This window comes from Coregonus clupeaformis, unplaced genomic scaffold, assembly GCF_020615455.1.
Source record: "Coregonus clupeaformis isolate EN_2021a unplaced genomic scaffold, ASM2061545v1 scaf0493, whole genome shotgun sequence".
Taxonomy (NCBI): Eukaryota; Metazoa; Chordata; class Actinopteri; order Salmoniformes; family Salmonidae; genus Coregonus; species Coregonus clupeaformis.
In genome coordinates, this window is record NW_025533948.1 from 317,744 (window position 1) to 335,252 (window position 17,509).

At 43.4% G+C, this 17,509-nt stretch overlaps 1 protein-coding gene across 1 annotated transcript; it reads right to left on the reverse strand.

Moving 5' to 3' along the window:
* Window positions 1-1,823: 1,823 nt before the first annotated feature.
* Window positions 1,824-10,275, reverse strand: LOC123484912 (DNA repair protein XRCC1-like; the record flags this gene model as incomplete). The annotated part of the gene is given in 7 exon segments (XM_045215688.1): window positions 1,824-2,689; window positions 3,700-3,775; window positions 4,040-4,130; window positions 4,418-4,554; window positions 4,862-4,901; window positions 9,925-10,033; window positions 10,191-10,275. Coding segments are annotated over 7 exon segments (646 nt in total), but the record flags the coding sequence as incomplete, so codon positions are not given.
* Window positions 10,276-17,509: the final 7,234 nt, after the last annotated feature.

Below are 17,509 nucleotides of genomic sequence, written 5' to 3' on the forward strand. Positions count from 1 at the left end.
AGGTGTCTTTTATACAGGTAACAAACTAAGATTAGGAGCACTCCCTTTAAGAGTGTGCTTCTAATCTCAGCTCGTTACCTGTATAAAAGACACCTGGGAGCCAGAAATCTTTCTGATTGAGAGGGGGTCAAATACTTATTTCCCTCATTAAAATGCAAATCAATTTATAACATTTTTGACATGCGTTTTTCTGGATATTGTTGTTGTTATTCTGTCTCTCACTGTTCAAATAAACCTACCATTAAAATTATAGACTGATCATGTCTTTGTCAGTGGGCAAACGTACAAAATCAGCAGGGGATCAAATACTTTTTTCCCTCACTGTATATATTTTTGGGCTTACTTTGTCAATTTGCAGTGTACAAATTATTATAATTATGTTGCGGCCCCAGACCATCAGCTCTGACAAAAATCGGTCCGCGGCTGAATCTAGTTGCCTACCGCTGCCTTAGAAGTTAAGATGATAAAACAGCACACTATCTGGAAAGGTTATTAAACCATCTCCATTGAAGCAGACCATTAAGCCTCTCTGTGTCTATCATGTTTCTCTGCTACTTGAACTTTGAACAAATCAAAACCCCTTCATCCAATTACAGTACCTCAGTAAATGACTCATTCAAAATGATCATGACTTTTGGTATGTTCCATGCACAAAGCCCTCACCAATGTCCCTCACTGGGAGCATAATATGATCTACACAGAATGGCTGAGTCCCAATTCTTTACCCTTCTTCCAAAGTGTGCACTCACATACTTTCTCGCATGGATTTTACAATGGTGTAAACTCCTTCCAGCCAATGTTTACACCAATCCTATGCTTTAAAATCCGTGACAGGGAGTGTGCAAGTGCACACTTCAGGAAAAGGGTGGAGAATAGGAACATAGTCCATGAGAGAGCAAGTTTACAGACTGTGAGTAAGGTGCCCTGGGTAGTCCAGGCAATGGTATAGCCTACACATTGACAACTGGAGTAAGTAGAGCTTGATAAAAAGATAGTGTGAGAACTTTAATACACAACTCACTAACAGGAATACTTGACTAAGGTATGGTGCACATAAAGTACATCAGAATGTAGCTATGAATGTCAATATTGGACTAAGAAATTACCTATCAGAAATAGCATATCAGACTAAATAAAAACAGTATAGTGAACACGATGATTTGAAATGGGCCTTACTTTGCACAATGCCAAACTACCGGTCTCTCTATTTCAAGGACATGTAAAATATGTCAAAGGAATATGAGACCATACAATGAATAAAAGCATTTGAAACATCTATGAATCAATCTGGGGCTCCAAATGGAATGAAGTATTTAAACTTCATTTCTCTCCTCTCCTCTCCTCTCTCGCTCTTCTTCCATTACTCTAATCCCCTTGACTGGAGAGCAGCGGACCCAGACACTCAGGGGAGGAAAACATGGGGAGAACTGATTAAAGGAAGAGAGGGGAGGGTGGCAGAGATGATAGAGAATGGAGGGATGGAAAAAGCGAAGGGTTACAGATATTATGAATAGAGGAAAGGAGGATGGTGTCCAATCAAATTAGCTTAAATCTGTCTAGTTCATCAATAAAAACACAGTGTGCAATTAATTTAAAATCCATTATTTTAATTAATCAAATATTTGTTTGTTGTTGGGAAGAATCTGAAAGCAAAGCTAAGATACTGTAATAAACATCTCAAATCTAGACGTGAAAAATAAGGATGCTGAACACGCATCATATAGTTCCAAAAATAGCCAAGCAAAAACAGGACTTATTGGATCCTCACACTTTCACACACAATAGTCTGTGTACATTTCAAACAGCATACAACATGAATAAAACAAAAGTACACGTAATTCTACAGCATAACATGCTACAAATTACACTACAATCCCATGTATTTGGTCAAAGTGGACTTGTTGAAAAATAAGAGTTAGATGAGGAATACCAACCAATCCTTGAAGTCCATTTCATATTTCTACCTAGCAACAAGGACAAAGGGCTTATTTTCGATTCATATTTTGTTGCCCTTGGCCTTGAGTGTCAGTGACCTTAAATAACTAACAAACACCTTTACATCTGTCAACGGCACCCTATTCCCTATGTAGTGCACTACCTTTGACCAGGGCCCATGGGGCACTTTATAGGGAATAGGGTGCCATTCCGGCTACACGTAGGTCTCTTTATGTTGCTCCTAACACTAATACACTCCCCTCTATCAAAGCCAGTGGCTTTTCAGGACATGAGTGATAACTGGAGTTTCCACATAGACCCTGAGGTAGTGGAGGTGAGCAATATGACAGACAGTGTGAAGTGAGTTTTAAAAAGCCCTGAAAGAGAGACAGATAGGCAAGTTATTTTTGTGCACCGGTAATGATAAGTCTATCTCTGGTAGGTTAACCATTTCATCCAGCTCTCTGGATGGCCTCAGGTAAGGTTAAGGCATTTGTCGCAAAATGTCATGGGCTTGGTTTCATTTACTTAGGGATCTGAAAAGAGCTAGTGTCTATGGCGTCAACGTACACCTCTCCTACCCTTTGGACAGGTACAATACCGTTGTGTGTGTGTGTGTGTGTGTGCACGTTGGCAAATGCAAGTCTCAAGGGACAACAGTGTAGGGCTGATATGGCAGCATCTTCTGCCGATCGTTGATGGCAAAAATCCATGTGGGTTTGACAAAGCTTAAATTACCATTCTCCATCAGCGCCTGTGGCAGAGAGGGAGAGAGAAAGAGAGAGAGTGTGAGAGGGAGAGAGAATGAGAGAGAGTGTGAGAGAGAATGAGAGAGAGTGAGCAAATGAGAGAGAGTGTGAGAGGGAGAGCGAATGAGAGAGAGTGTGAGAGGGAGAGCGAATGAGAGAGAGTGTGAGAGAGAGGAAATTATGTCAGGAGGTGGGAATCGGTTTAATAATAAAGGGGTACAGAGACTGAACCCTTTGAGCGCATGAGGGTTTGCCAGCCAATATTTAAAATGGTACAAGAAATAGGTCAACAACATATATATTTCAATAGCTCGTGACTTGGCAGAAGCACTTTCCATTGCAAATGAGCTGGTGTGGAATACAGATGTCCCTGTAACAGACCTACATCAAAAGGCAACTAACCACGCACGTCCAATATCAGATCAAACATCAGTGATGCACAAAAAAGGCCCTGAGATAGGTAAACAGCTCATCAAAAGACTTTCCTAAAACAATCCATGTCCTAGAATCCGTTCTTTTTGGGATATTGTATGCATGAAAAATGTATGCACTCACTAACTGTAAGTCGCTCTGGATAAGAGCGTCTGCTAAATGACTAAAATGTAATATTTAAAATGAAAAATAAAAATATTTATCCAGGAAAAATGTACTACTTATTTCACTTACATGTGGTAGCTAGAGTGGCAATGTTATTTAATTCTAAGCCTTTCAATGGGAAAATGTCATTATGCATTTCTCTGTCTCTTTTTGTGAGCAGACTATGAATGGAGCACTTTACATAGATGACTAGCAGCAGACTTCATTCTACCTCCCTGGAGTCATTACCTTGTTGTCTTTACAAAGAGATGAGAGACCTTTATAAGTGTGTGTGTGTGTGTGTGTGTTACACAATCATGTTTGTGCTGTGTGTGAGCTTGCCTGCTTGTGTATCACACTCTCATATTTGTGTGTGTGGGTGTGTGTGTGTTTAACATCAAGAGGTCTTTCGAGGAAACAAAAGGGAGGTCACACTCACGTCTTCAAAGGAGTCGTGCCATCCTTCGCTAGTGACGACAAACTGGACCTTCTCACTCATGTAGTCCTCCACCGCCCTGAAGAGAGAGAGAGAGAGAGGAACAAAGAAAGAGGGAGAGAGATATGGGAGGGGAAGAGAAGGGGAGAGAAAGAGTGAAAGAGAGAAAGCTACCCGTCTTGTCTTTGAGATCCAAACACTGTTTTATAAAGGTACGACGACACACAAGCCCTCATCCGCTGATCACTTGTATTAACTCAAAAAGTACTAGTAAAGTACTACTGTAATAGGAAAAATCTGCCCTACTCTCATTCTGTAGTCAGTCTCTCTTTCGTCTCCTTACCCATTGAAGGCCATGATGTACCGCAGGAGTAGGCGTCTGTCATTGTTGGGGAACTTGCCGTAGAGGAAGAATCGCTTTCCAGTTAGGAAATCTAAAGGGTAGTAAAAAAAAATGATAGATCAGCATGAGAACAAGACTCCCTGCATAGCATTACAGTAATCATTGTTCATCACTGATGGGAAAAAGAGAGGAAATTGTGTGCAATTTGACAACTTAACGTTTGTGAGCGTCGTGAAAAACCAGTGTGGATGACAGAAAAGTACTTTAGTAATTTAGAATAACATGAACAATGAGCAAGAACAAACAAACTGACAGACACAGCTAGCCAGCACAGACTATACAGACTGTAGAGAGAGAGGCAGACAAGGTCAGACAGACCTGGTAGCTCAGGGATGGGCTTGTCCTCCTCGGCCTCAGCATCTGTGTTCTCGTCCGTCGATCCCCCGAAAGGGTCCTCCTCCTTCACTTCCCTTCTCTCCTTCTCTCCTTTCTTCTGCCGACTCGCGCTCTCCACCCTGCCGACGAGAGAGAGAAAAGTTGTTTATGAAAGGGGGGTTATGAAACTATTGTCTGATGCTCTGCTGGTGTCCTTGAATGAAGAGACACCACACCTGTTCATTCTGTTGTGCTGCCGCACAACAAATACAACTGACAGAACCAGACATTTCTGCCCACATACAAAACAATCTTCAGATTACTGAAAGAGCTCGAGGGAAATGTTTGACGCAAGACCATTTCAGTATGGTGGAGTTTTAGACTTGTATAGATGCTCCAGTCAAATATGAATAATATCCATTCATGTTCATTGATGTTGTTAGTTACCTTTTCAGCTCATCCTCTGTGTCCATGCCAGACTCATCTTCTGTGGGAGATAGGAGCGGAGAAGAATAACACATTATTACATCAGAAGAACATAACCTTCATCAGAAGCATACCATCTTATTAACCTACATCAGGTCATAACTTAGTCTATACTATGCTGTAGAAACTTAAGTGCTTCACCCATTCCTCTCTAAGCTTTGCTCTTCCAAAATAAATAGGCCATGTACTTAGGCCCTTGTTAAAGGCTAGGTTTCCTTAAAATTGTTAATATGTATGTTCTAACCAGTGCAGATGAAGACAAGGAAAATAAGCTACTTCTAGACTATTGAGATGCACCCAGTCGCGATTCATTCTTCTTCCCCCTTTCCTGTTTTTTGGTATGTGATGCGTTAGTAAAGACGTGCACGTCTCACTAATGCGCCCGGACCACTTACTCCTGGCCTCGCATTACCATCGAAATTAGAATCATGCACAAGTCTCTCGGCAGCGATTGCTCTACGCAAGTGTTTCTTTCCGTCCTTTCACTCCCCTTGTCCTCTCAACATGCATCCCTCTCTTCCTGTCCTTTTAATGGCGGCGTTGTCAATCCGTCCATCCCACCACGCAATTCAATAAAGCAGTCTTTTCCCAACTTCTCTCCTCCTTCCTTCGCTCCCTCTGTCCATTTCACCCTCTTTCATTTCCATCCTCTTCAGTCTTAGTGGTGTTAGTCCCGCTCTCTTCCTCGGCTAGCTACTTGAGCAAATGTATTAAGCCCATCGAGCGATTTAATTCACTACATGGTCGTAGAAAAACATTTATGGCAATAATGTAAATGGAAATAATTGCTCTGGCAGGAAATGATGACGAAACAAGTCTCTGGAAAGGAGTATGGCCAGAGAGTATGTTCCTTTCTCCTCCCTTTCCAACACTGTGTCAGGGTCCTTTCATTCTGACACGTGTGATTCAGCTGCTATCAAAAGTATGTAGTTGTCTGTTGCGAGCTGAAAACACCATTAGCTCACGAGAAAACTGGCAACAATGATTTATGCAGATGTATAAATAAGTGGTCAGAATAATGTCCGCTACGCAAATGAGTATCTGTTCTGTTGTTCGTTTAAAAAGGAGTGCTGCACTGAATATCTGAAGTGATCCTTACTGTTTTGACTACAGCCTCAATGTTTTGGATGATAAACATGTCACCCTCTGAATCCTCTATCCCCCCCCCATCAGTCAAAAGAACACTCTCTTAGCTCATCTCTCCAGTTCCTCTATCCCCTGTCCACTTACATTTACATTTGAGTCATTTAGCAGACGCTCTTATCCAGAGTGACTTAGAGTAATGAGTGCATACATTTTCATACTTCACCTCCTTCCCAATCTGTTCATCCCTCCTCTCACCTCTGTCTCAGGTGTAGCAGGACTATCTCTTAATCAAGTAAGACATCTTGAGACTACTCTGCTAGCGCCTCTAACTGCACTACAGACATATTGCCCTAGCTAGCAGTTGCTCCTCAACGCTAGGCCTATCTCCTGTGGCAGTACGTTTATTTACTATTATTTACCTTTATTTCAACAGGGAAGTCGTAGGGAGTGACCTCCAATTAAAGGCTGTCAACAACATTTGAATGAAAGAACAATCGAACAAATGAATTAACTAATTCATGAAATAATATTTTAATGTCCCATATGTTGCCAAGCAGATTTCCCTATGGGATATTAAAGTATTCATTCATTCATTCATGCATGAATTAATTCATACATTCAACCCAAGGAAAAACCAAGAGACAGTGGTTGGGGGTGATGCGTTGAAATACATTTTGATCAGTGATTCTATCTGTCTGTCTGAACCTAGGCAGTGTGTATGTTAGAGCTGGGCGATATGGACAAAAAGTAATATTGCGATAAATGTAACTATTTTGCTCAATATCTAATACAACATTATTTGTATTATTTTATGGACAGTTACTTTACATTTGCGGCCAGGCTCTATGATTTTCCCAGCGCCAAGTAAGACAACTGAGATGGTAGCATATGATAAAAATGCATGATTGATATTTTGATGTGCAACCTATCAAAATAGGATCCAGAATTATGAGATTTATTTTAGGCTCTTCAGAGAATTTGACGACATCTTTGTGCATATTAGCCTATATTATTCACCACCTGAGAAAGTGGGAACTCAACACTTATCTAGATTGCTAACTCTAAATATGATATTGTTGCTAGATAGTCATGTAGGCTAATTTATTAATTAGGTTAATGTCCTCGAAAAACTTTTCAGGCCTAGGTCCAGGCTACATGATGTAGGCCTATTCACTGCAAATGGCGCGCTCGCTCTGCAGGCGCATCAAAACCATACTAACTACAGCCTACTCCGGCTGTAAAGTGGTGCCATGAATTCAATATTAAGAGGTGAGGAATACATTATATACTCACAGAAAGCTGTGAGTCTCCTCTAACGACACTGAACAAAAATATAAACGCAACATGTAAGGTGTTGGTCCAATCTTTCATGAGCTAAAAAATACACTGCTCAAAAAAATAAAGTGAACACTTAAACAACACAATGTAACTCCAAGTCAATCACACTTCTGTGAAATCAAACTGTCCACTTAGGAAGCAACACTGAATGACAATACATTTCACATGCTGTTGTGCAAATGGAATAGACAGCAGGTGGACATTTTAGGCAATTAGCAAGACACCCCCAATAAAGAAGTGGTTCTGCAGGTGGTGACCACAGACCACTTCTCAGTTCCTATGCTTCCTGGCTGATGTTTTGGTCACTTTTGAATGCTGGCGGTGGTTTCACTCTAGTGGTAGCATGAGACGGAGTCTACAACCCACACAAGTGGCTCAGGTAGTGCAGCTCATCCAGGATGGCACATCAATGCGAGCTGTGGCAAGAAGGTTTGCTGTGTCTGTCAGCGTAGTGTCCAGAGCATGGAGGCGCTACCAGGAGACAGGCCAGTACATCAGGAGACGTGGAGGAGGCAGTAGGAGGGCAACAACCCAGCAGCAGGACTGCTACCTCCGCCTTTGTGCAAGGAGGAGCAGGAGGAGCACTGCCAGAGCCCTGCAAAATGACCTCCAGCAGGCCACAAATGTGCATGTGTCTGCTCAAACGGTCAGAAACAGACTCCATGAGGGTGGTATGAGGGCCCGACGTCCACAGGTGGGGGTTGTGCTTACAGCCCAACACCGTGCAGGACGTTTGGCATTTGCCAGAGAACACCAAGATTGGCAAATTCGCCACTGGCGCCCTGTGCTCTTCACAGATGAAAGCAGGTTCACACTGAGCACATGTGACAGACGTGACAGAGTCTGGAGACGCCGTGGAGAACGTTCTGCTGCCTGCAACATCCTCCAGCATGACCGGTTTGGCGGTGGGTCAGTCATGGTGTGGGGTGGCATTTCTTTGGGGGGGCCGCACAGCCCTCCATGTGCTCGCCAGAGGTAGCCTGACTGCCATTAGGTACCGAGATGAGATCCTCAGACCCCTTGTGAGACCATATGCTGGTGCGGTTGGCCCTGGGTTCCTCCTAATGCAAGACAATGCTAGACCTCATGTGGCTGGAGTGTGTCAGCAGTTCCTGCAAGAGGAAGGCATTGATGCTATGGACTGGCCCGCCCGTTCCCCAGACCTGAATCCAATTGAGCACATCTGGGACATCATGTCTCGCTCCATCCACCAACGCCACGTTGCACCACAGACTATCCAGGAGTTGGCGGATGCTTTAGTCCAGGTCTGGGAGGAGATCCCTCAGGAGACCATCCGCCACCTCATCAGGAGCATACCCAGGCGTTGTAGGGAGGTCATACAGGCACGTGGAGGCCACACACACTACTGAGCCTCATTTTGACTTGTTTTAAGGACATTACATCAAAGTTGGATCAGCCTGTAGTGTGGTTTTCCACTTTAATTTTGAGGGTGACTCCAAATCCAGACCTCCATGGGTTGATAAATTTTTGTGTGATTTTGTTGTCAGCACATTCAACTATGTAAAGAAAAAAGTATTTAATAAGATTATTTCATTCATTCAGATCTAGGATGTGTTGTTTAAGTGTTCCCTTTATTTTTTTGAGCAGTGTATATATATATATCCATTCGCACAAAAAGCGTATTTCTCTCAAATTTTGTGCACAAAGTAGTTTACATCCCTGTTAGTGATCATTTCTCCTTTGCCAAGATTTTCCATCCACCTGACAGGTGTGGCATATCAAGAAGCTGATTAAACAGCATGATCATTACACAGGTGCACCTTGTGCTGGGGACAATAAAAGGCCACTCTAAAATGTGCAGTGTTGTCACACAACACAATGCCACAGATGTCTCAAGTTTTGAGGGAGTTGTCCACCAGAGCTGTTGCCAGATAATTTAATGTTCCTTTCTCATGTCGTTTTAGAGAATTTGGCAGTACGTCCAACCGGCATCACAACCACAGACCACGTGTATGGCGTTGTGTGGGCTAGTGGTTTGCTGATGTCAAAGTTGTGAACAGAGTGCCCCATGGTGGCAGTGGAGTTATGGTATGGGCAGGCATAAGCTACGGACAATGAGCACAATTCAATTTTATCGGTGGCGGTTTGAATGCTAAAAAATACTGTGACAAGATCCTTTGGCCTATTTTTTATTAGGTATCTGTGACCAACAGATGCATTTCTGTATTCCCAGTCATGTGAAATCCATAGATTAGGGCCTAATTTATTTATTTCAATTGATTGAGTTCCTCACATGAACTGTGTAACTCAGTAAAATCAATGAAATTGTTGCATGTTGTGTTTATATTTCTGTTCAGTATAGAACTGTAGTTGCTTTGAAAACTACATTTTTCCTGCATTAGCATTTTGAGCAACGGTCATATGCTTGTGCTTCTCCGTGCGCACAGCGGGGAGTGAGAGACAGCAGTCGACAGTGAAACATGGACAGGCAGATACTTTTATAACAGGAATCAACATAATGCATAGGCTATTACCGTTCCCCAAATAATAGTTTTAGAACAATCTACAGGAACGTTGTGTAGCAAAATCTAATTTCGGTTTATCGTCCCAGCTCTAGTGGAAGCGTGTATAATGCAAACCTGGTTCATCTGCGTCTGTGGAGCCACCATACAGATCATCCTCCTCTTCCTTGATGGGGGCCTTTCTGGGAGTGGGTTGCCGTTCTTCTTCCCTACTCTTTTGTGGAGTCTGCCAACGAGGGAGAGGGCAGTACGGGGGAGGGAATAGAACAAATACAATCATGTAAATCAGAATAATTATTTGAAACAGATTAATTTTTTTCTTAGGCAATAATGTCATGTCATGTCCTACTGCTAGGTCATGGAACGGTTTAAGAGGACCTCACCCTCCTCTCTTTTTCCTCCTCCCTCTCCTCATCCTCCTCTTCGTCGCTCCCCTCCGAGCTGGACTCCGCTCCGTCCATCAGGTACCTGGCAGAAAGAGAGGGACGCGGCAAAGAAGAGTGGGGGGAAAAGATGCAAAAACATAAGTGGTGAAAACATCTGAATGGGTGAACAAGAAGATTCCCACTAGATGGGCAGCAAAGGGATGATCACACTGGCTGGAATTCTGCGCAAAGGTTAAAATGTTGGAAGAACACAACATCTGAAGGGTGCAAAAAAGTACTTAATGTTCCAGACGGAATAATAAAGGCTAGCCAGACACAGAACAGTAACAGACTGCACACACAGAACAGTAACAGACTGCACACACAGAACAGTCACACACACACACACACAACCAGAATGCAGCACCATGGACAGCACAGTCAATGCATACACATACTTCCCTCTTTCCGTTAAGTGGATTTGTTTGACACTGAGGTGGTTCTGTCCCCTACAATTATGTATTTGCAGTATGTAAATTTGACTGGGTGATCTGGACAAAAAGAAATGAACTGATGCAATACCGACAAATAGATCGATAAGTTTATAACATTAATGTGCACCACATTTTGTTTTATTACCCTTTAAACCACTACTACTAGTTTGATTGTTGTAGCCATCACTTGTCCCATTAACAATCACCCATATTAACACAATTATTTCATTTCAAACTTCACATTTCTCTGGTATAGGCTAGTTATCGTAATGAACAATATCAGCAAAATGCCTGCGATAAGTGATCGCTATGGTCGGTGTCGATCATTTTCGGTTTATCGTCCCAGCTCTAATGGAAATATATATTTTATACACTACTGTGAATAGAATTGTACATGTTGTTTTGTAAATGTTAAAGTGCTACTACATAAACAGGGTGGAAACAAACATTTATGCACTACCTTGAATTTGATGGGCTGTGTTCCGTGAGGAATTCAAAGGCGGTCTAACTAAGTAAGTATATGGATTTGACATTGCATTATTTACTGGGCCTATATCTATTCTCAAACTCTACCTCTGTACCATGAATATAACATGACATATTGTCTACTGCAGTATCAAAGTCATGTACTGACAAGACAAATGCCCTTTTTGGAGTGGAACCAGACCATTCACACCAGTAAATAGGTTTTGCGACACCTATCAAAGGGGTGCCAGTGTGTCACTGCCCTCCGAGCCACCCCACAAAGAAGGACTGAGAGGGTTCCATGACGGGCGAGGGTGGCAGTGCCCTTAAGGGAAAGTCCTTAACCTGGTCCGCTCAGGCAGGACTAAACCGCTAAGGTGTACTATGAAAAATTGAAGTGGCTTAAATCTCATTAGATTAGGCCGCCTGTGAAGCGAATACATGACAGAATAAAACAATAAATCTGGATGAGGGGAGCGAGGGGCGGCCGGGGCGGCGGTGGAACAGCATGTGGCTGTGGCACCCAGATGAGATGGAGCCTTGACAGCGGCGGTGCTAACCCTCACACACGCACCACTTACCTTTTCCACACACACCCTCCAGCCCCTCAAGTTACCAAGACAACCGCTAAGATGAAATACGGCTATCAAGGGACATACCTACTCATAATGTTACTGCTCTATTCTGTGATTCGATTCCTCATATCCTACAGCACTGTTTAGATTGGAAAATGAAAAAGTAGAGGGTTTCCTAATGTAGCGTAGTGGGTGCGCACACACACACACTTAAATTACAGAGACGGGGTCTCAATCCTCTTATGACATTTCACTTCATATGCAGTATGGCGAATTACCTAAATAAATATCTTGAATTGAGTTAAGGAATGGAATCCGCAAAGCTTTACCAGAGGGTAGGCCCTAAAGGAAAACGTATCCTTCCTCTATGGAGAGCAGTGCGCAAGAGTGATTTGTTTCCCTGTGCACTTAGAGATCCCCGGAAGGCTAAGTATTTCATCTGAATTGCGTGGGGAAATAATATTAGTCTCGACTTCAAGGCCAAAAAAGAATGAAAGCAGATAAAAATGTACTGTATGATCATGAGCCCTATTAAAATGTTAATGTGCCTTTTAGATTAATTACTTCTACAATAAATCAGGTTGATCAATATGTCTGATTGTTGATTCAGATAATTTACGAGCCGAGGGCAGACTAAATGTAAAATAATAAAAGTAGCAAATATATAGTGGATCATCCCCACACTGGACTAACATTGTGATGTTGAATAGCTAGCCACTGTATTCACTAGGCTATACTGTATTCAAATTCACCTTTATCGGTGACATAACCACGACGACAGCACTGTGACTTGTTCATGGTCAATACGATTATAATTGCTCCAATCATTTGCAATTATGCACAATCTGAGGGGAGGAATAAAGTCGTATTGTAACAGTTAAATTTGTCCTCTCATAAGAAAATTCCAATTATGAAAAGGTCAAGGGCTTTGCTGGAGAAAAATGGTCGTGTGAACAACACTCGTCATCACGAGAAGATAATGGTAAAAAAAAAAAAAATTATGTGCAATTTGGGGTCTGTGATTGCTAAAAGGGAATCTAAAACATTTCCTCGAGGCACTTCAGATGTTACCGACGGACGGACCCTTCAATAATCTACACTAATCAAAGTTTGCTTACTCATTTATTCCCCATTCATTCCATTGTGTTGCCGGTTTATCTTGATGCCACTTGAGGGAAGTGTGCTAGCGTGTGCCCCTCCCCTCCTCTTCTCTGCCCCTCCTTTCATTTTGAAGTGTTCTTGTAAGGACAAAAGGCCCAAAACATTTAGATGCATAGCAGTGTTCTTCTGGTTTGAGTTGGGCTGTGTGTTTGTGTACGAACGTGTGACGACTGTGTCTCTGTGTTTATGTGTGCCTGTCTCTATGTCTCTGTACGCGCACGTGTGTGAGTGTGTAGGTGTGCGTGCGTGATTGTGTGTGTATCAGCAGTAGTCTTCTTCAAAGGAAGTGGACCCTTCAATTACCCATAGCAGATGCAGCTTTTAAATAAGGAATAAATCATTAGAGCTCCGCACTCGAAACAAGAGCTGCACAATAGAGACGGGCTGGCTTGGATGGATGCATGAGGAACGAGGGATGAGAGAGGGAGGATAGACAAATGGAAGGAGAGGGGGATTCTCTATACAAAAAGGAGAGTGGTTGAGGGAGATGGAGAGCATTCTACAGCAGAGGGGGTCAGTAAACACAGTCAAATGATGGTGGTAGTGTGTGTGTGTGTGCATCCCAATGTAGAATTATGATGCTAACGCAGAGAAAACTATACACAATTAGCGTGTTAATAGCTCAACAGTGTTAATTTGAATTATTTCCAAACACCCTCTTACAATACTACTTGATCACTTCGCACTCCACTTTCAAATTAGATGAGTGGATATTCCTTTGTTTCTGAGGGCCAATTACAGAGATATGATGTCAATACTGTAAGAGTAAAGAAAGTGAGCATAGCCCCTTTTATTCTCTGTACCCAACGCACTAGAAGACCAGTTCTTAAAGCCTTTAGCCGTATCCTTATTCTACTCCTCCTCTGGTGATGTTGAGGTTAACCCAGGCCCTGTAGCCCCCAGTATCACTCCTACTCCCCAGGCGCTATCATTTGTTGACTTCTGTAACCATAAAAGCCTTGGTTTCTTGCATGTTAACATCAGAAGCCTCCTCCCTAAGTTTGAGTTATTCACTGCGTTAGCACACTCCACCAACCCTACTGTTCTAGCAGTGTCTGAATCCTGGCTTAGGAAGGCCACCAAAAACTCTGAAATGTCCATCCCCAACTACAACATTTTCAGTCTAGATAGAACTGCCAAAGGGGGCGGAGTTGCAATCTACTGTAGAGATAGCCTGCAGAGCTCTATCATACTATCCAGGTCTGTGCCCAAACAGTTTGAGCTTCTACTTCTAAAAATCCACCTTTCCAGAAAGAAGTCTCTCACTGTTACAGCTTGCTACAGACCCCCCTCAGCCCCCAGCTGTGTCCTGGACACCATATGTGAATTGATTGCCCCCCCATCTATCCTCATGAGATCGTACTGCTTGGTGACCTAAACTGGGATATGCTTAACACCCCGGCCGTTCTACAATCTAAACTAGATGCCCTCAATCTCACACAAATGATCAAGGAACATACCAGGTACAACCGTAAATCCGTAAACATGGGCACCCTCATAGATATCATCCTGACTAATTTACCCTCTAAATACAACTCCGCTGTCTTCAACCAGGATCTCAGCGATCACTGCCTCATTGCCTGCGTCCGTAATGGGTCCGCAGTCAAACGACCACCCCTCATCACTGTCAAACGCTCCCTAAAACACTTCAGCGAGCAGGCCTTTCTAATTGACCTGGCCCGGGTATCCTGGATGGATATTGACCTCATTCCGTCAGTAGAGGATGCCTGGTTGTTCTTTAAAAGTGCTTTCCTCTCCATCTTAAATAAGCATGTACATTTAAAAAAATTCAGAACTAAGAAAAGATATAGCCCCTGGTTCACCCCAGACTTGACTGCCCTTGACCAGCACAAAAACATCCTATGGTGTACTGTATTAGCATCAAACAGCCCCTGCGATATGCAACTTGCCCATGCCCCCCCACTAACTGTAAGGCACTACAAATCAGCTGGGCTAGACAATCTGGACCCTTTCTTTCTAAAATTGGAAATCTGCCGCAGTCATCCCCCTCTTCAAAGGGGGTGACACTCTAGATCCAAACTGTTACAGACCTATATCCATCCTGCCCTGCCTTTCGAAAGTATTTGAAAGCCAAGTTAACAAACAGATCACCGACCATTTCGAATCCCACCATACCTTCTCCGCTACGCAATCTGGTTTCCGAGCTGGTCACGGGTGCACCTCAGCCACGCTCAAGGTCCTAAACAATATTATAACCGCGATCGATAAAAGACAGTACTGTGCAGCCACCTTCCATCGAACTGGCCAAGGCTTTCGACTCTGTCAATCACCGCATTCTTATTGGCAGACTAAATTGCCTTGGTTTCTCAAATGACTGCCTCGCCTGGTTCACCAACTACTTCTCAGATAGAGTTCAATGTGTCAAATCAGAGGGCCTGTTGTCTGGACCTCTGGCAGTCTCTATGGGGGTGCCACAGGGTTCAATTCTCTGTTTATATCAATGATGTTGCTCTTGCTGCCGGTGACTCTCAGATCCACCTCTATGCAGACGACACCATTTTGTATACATCTGGCCCTTCATTGGACACTGTGTTAACAAACCTCCAAACGAGCTTCAATGCCATACAACACTCATTCCGTAGCCTCCAACTGCTCTTAAACGCTAGTAAAACTAAATGCATGCTCTTCAATCGAACGCTGCTTGCACCCGCCCGCCCGACTAGAATCACTACTCTCGGCAGGTCTGACTTAGAATATTTGGACAACTACAAATGCCTAGGTGTCTGGTTAGACCGTAAACTCTCCTTCCAGACTCACATTAAGCATCTCCAATCCAAAGTTAAATCTAGAATCGGCTTCCTATTTCGCAACAAAGCCTCCTTCACTCATGCTGCCAAACATGCACTCGTAAAACTGATTATCCTACCAATCCTTGACTTCAGCGATGTCATTTACAAAATCGCCTCCAACACTCTACTCAGCAAATTGGATGTAGTCTAGCACAGTGCCATCCGTTTTGTCACCAAAGCCCCATATACTACCCACCATTGTGACCTGTACGCTCTCGTTGGCTGGCCCTCACTACATATTCGTCGCCAATCCCACTGGCTCCAGGTCATCTATACATCTCTGCTAGGCAAATCCCCACCTTATCTTAGCTCATTGGTCACCATAGCAACACCCACCCGTAGTATGCGCTCCAGCAGGTATATCTCACTGGTCATCCCCAAAGCCAACACCTCCTTTGGCCGCCATTCCTTCCAGTTCTCTGCTGCTAATGACTGGAACGAACTGCAAAAATCTCTGAAGCTGGAGACTCTCATCTCCCTCACTAACTTTAAGCATCATTTCTCAGAGCAGCTTACCGATCACTGCACCTGTACACAGCCCATCTGTAATTAGCCCACCCAACTACCTCATCCCCATATTGTTATTTATTTTGGTAATTTGCACCCCAGTATCTCTATTTGCAAATCATCTTCTCACATCTATCACTCCAGTGTTAACACTACATTTTAATTATTTTGCACTATGGCCTATTTATTGCCTTAACTCCATAACTTACATTTGCACACACTGTATATAGATGTTCTATTGTGTTATTGACTGTATGTTTTGTTTATCCCATGTGTAACTCTGTGTTGTTGTTTTTATCGCACTGCTTTGCTTTATCTTGGCCAGGTTGCAGTTGTAAATGAGAACCTGTTCTCAACTGGCCTACCTGGTTAAATAAAGGTTAAATAAAATAAAAAAAAGTACAGGAGTAGGGAACAGTGTAGAAAGACAGTGGTGGGGGTGACTGATGCTGGCAGCATTCACTGTGACCTGACTTAGCCTAGTACAGTGGCTTGCGAAAGTATTCACCCCCTTGGCATTTTTCCTATTTTCCAATTACAGCTGCAAGTCTCTTGGGGTATGTCTCTATAAGCTTGGCACATCTAGCCACTGGGATTTTTGCCCATTCTTCAAGGCAAAACTGTTCCAGCTCCTTCAAGTTGGATGGGTTCCGCTGGTGTACAGCAATCTTTAAGTCATACCACAGATTCTCAATTGGATTGAGGTCTGGGCTTTGACTAGGCCATTCCAAGACATTTAAATGTTTCCCCTTAAACCACTTGAGTGTTGCTTTAGCAGTATGCTTAGGGTCATTGTCCTGCTGGAAGGTGAACCTCCGTCCCAGTCTCAAATCTCTGGAAGACTGAAACAGGTATCCCTCAAGAATTTCCCTGTATTTAGCGCCATCCATCATTCCTTAAATTCTGACCAGTTTTCCAGTCCCTGCCGATGAAAAACATCCCCACAGCATAATGCTGCCCCCACCATGCTTCACTGTGGGGATGGTGTTGGGATGTGGGGATGGTGCAGTGGTCTAAGGCACTGCATTGCAGTGCTAGCTGTGCCACTAGAGATCCTGGTTCGAATCCAGGCTCTGTCGTAGCCGGCCGCGACCGGGAGACCCATGGGGCGGCGCACAATTGGCCCAGCGTCGTCCAGGGTAGGGGAGGGAATGGCCGGCAGGGATGTAGCTCAGTTGATAGAGCATGGCGTTTGCAACGCCAGGGTTGTGGGTTCGATTCCCACAGGGGGTATGATTTTTTTTTTATGTATGCACTAACTGTAAGTCGCTCTGGATAAGCTCCCAAGTGGGTCGGTCTATGCCCTCCCAGGCACACCCATGGCT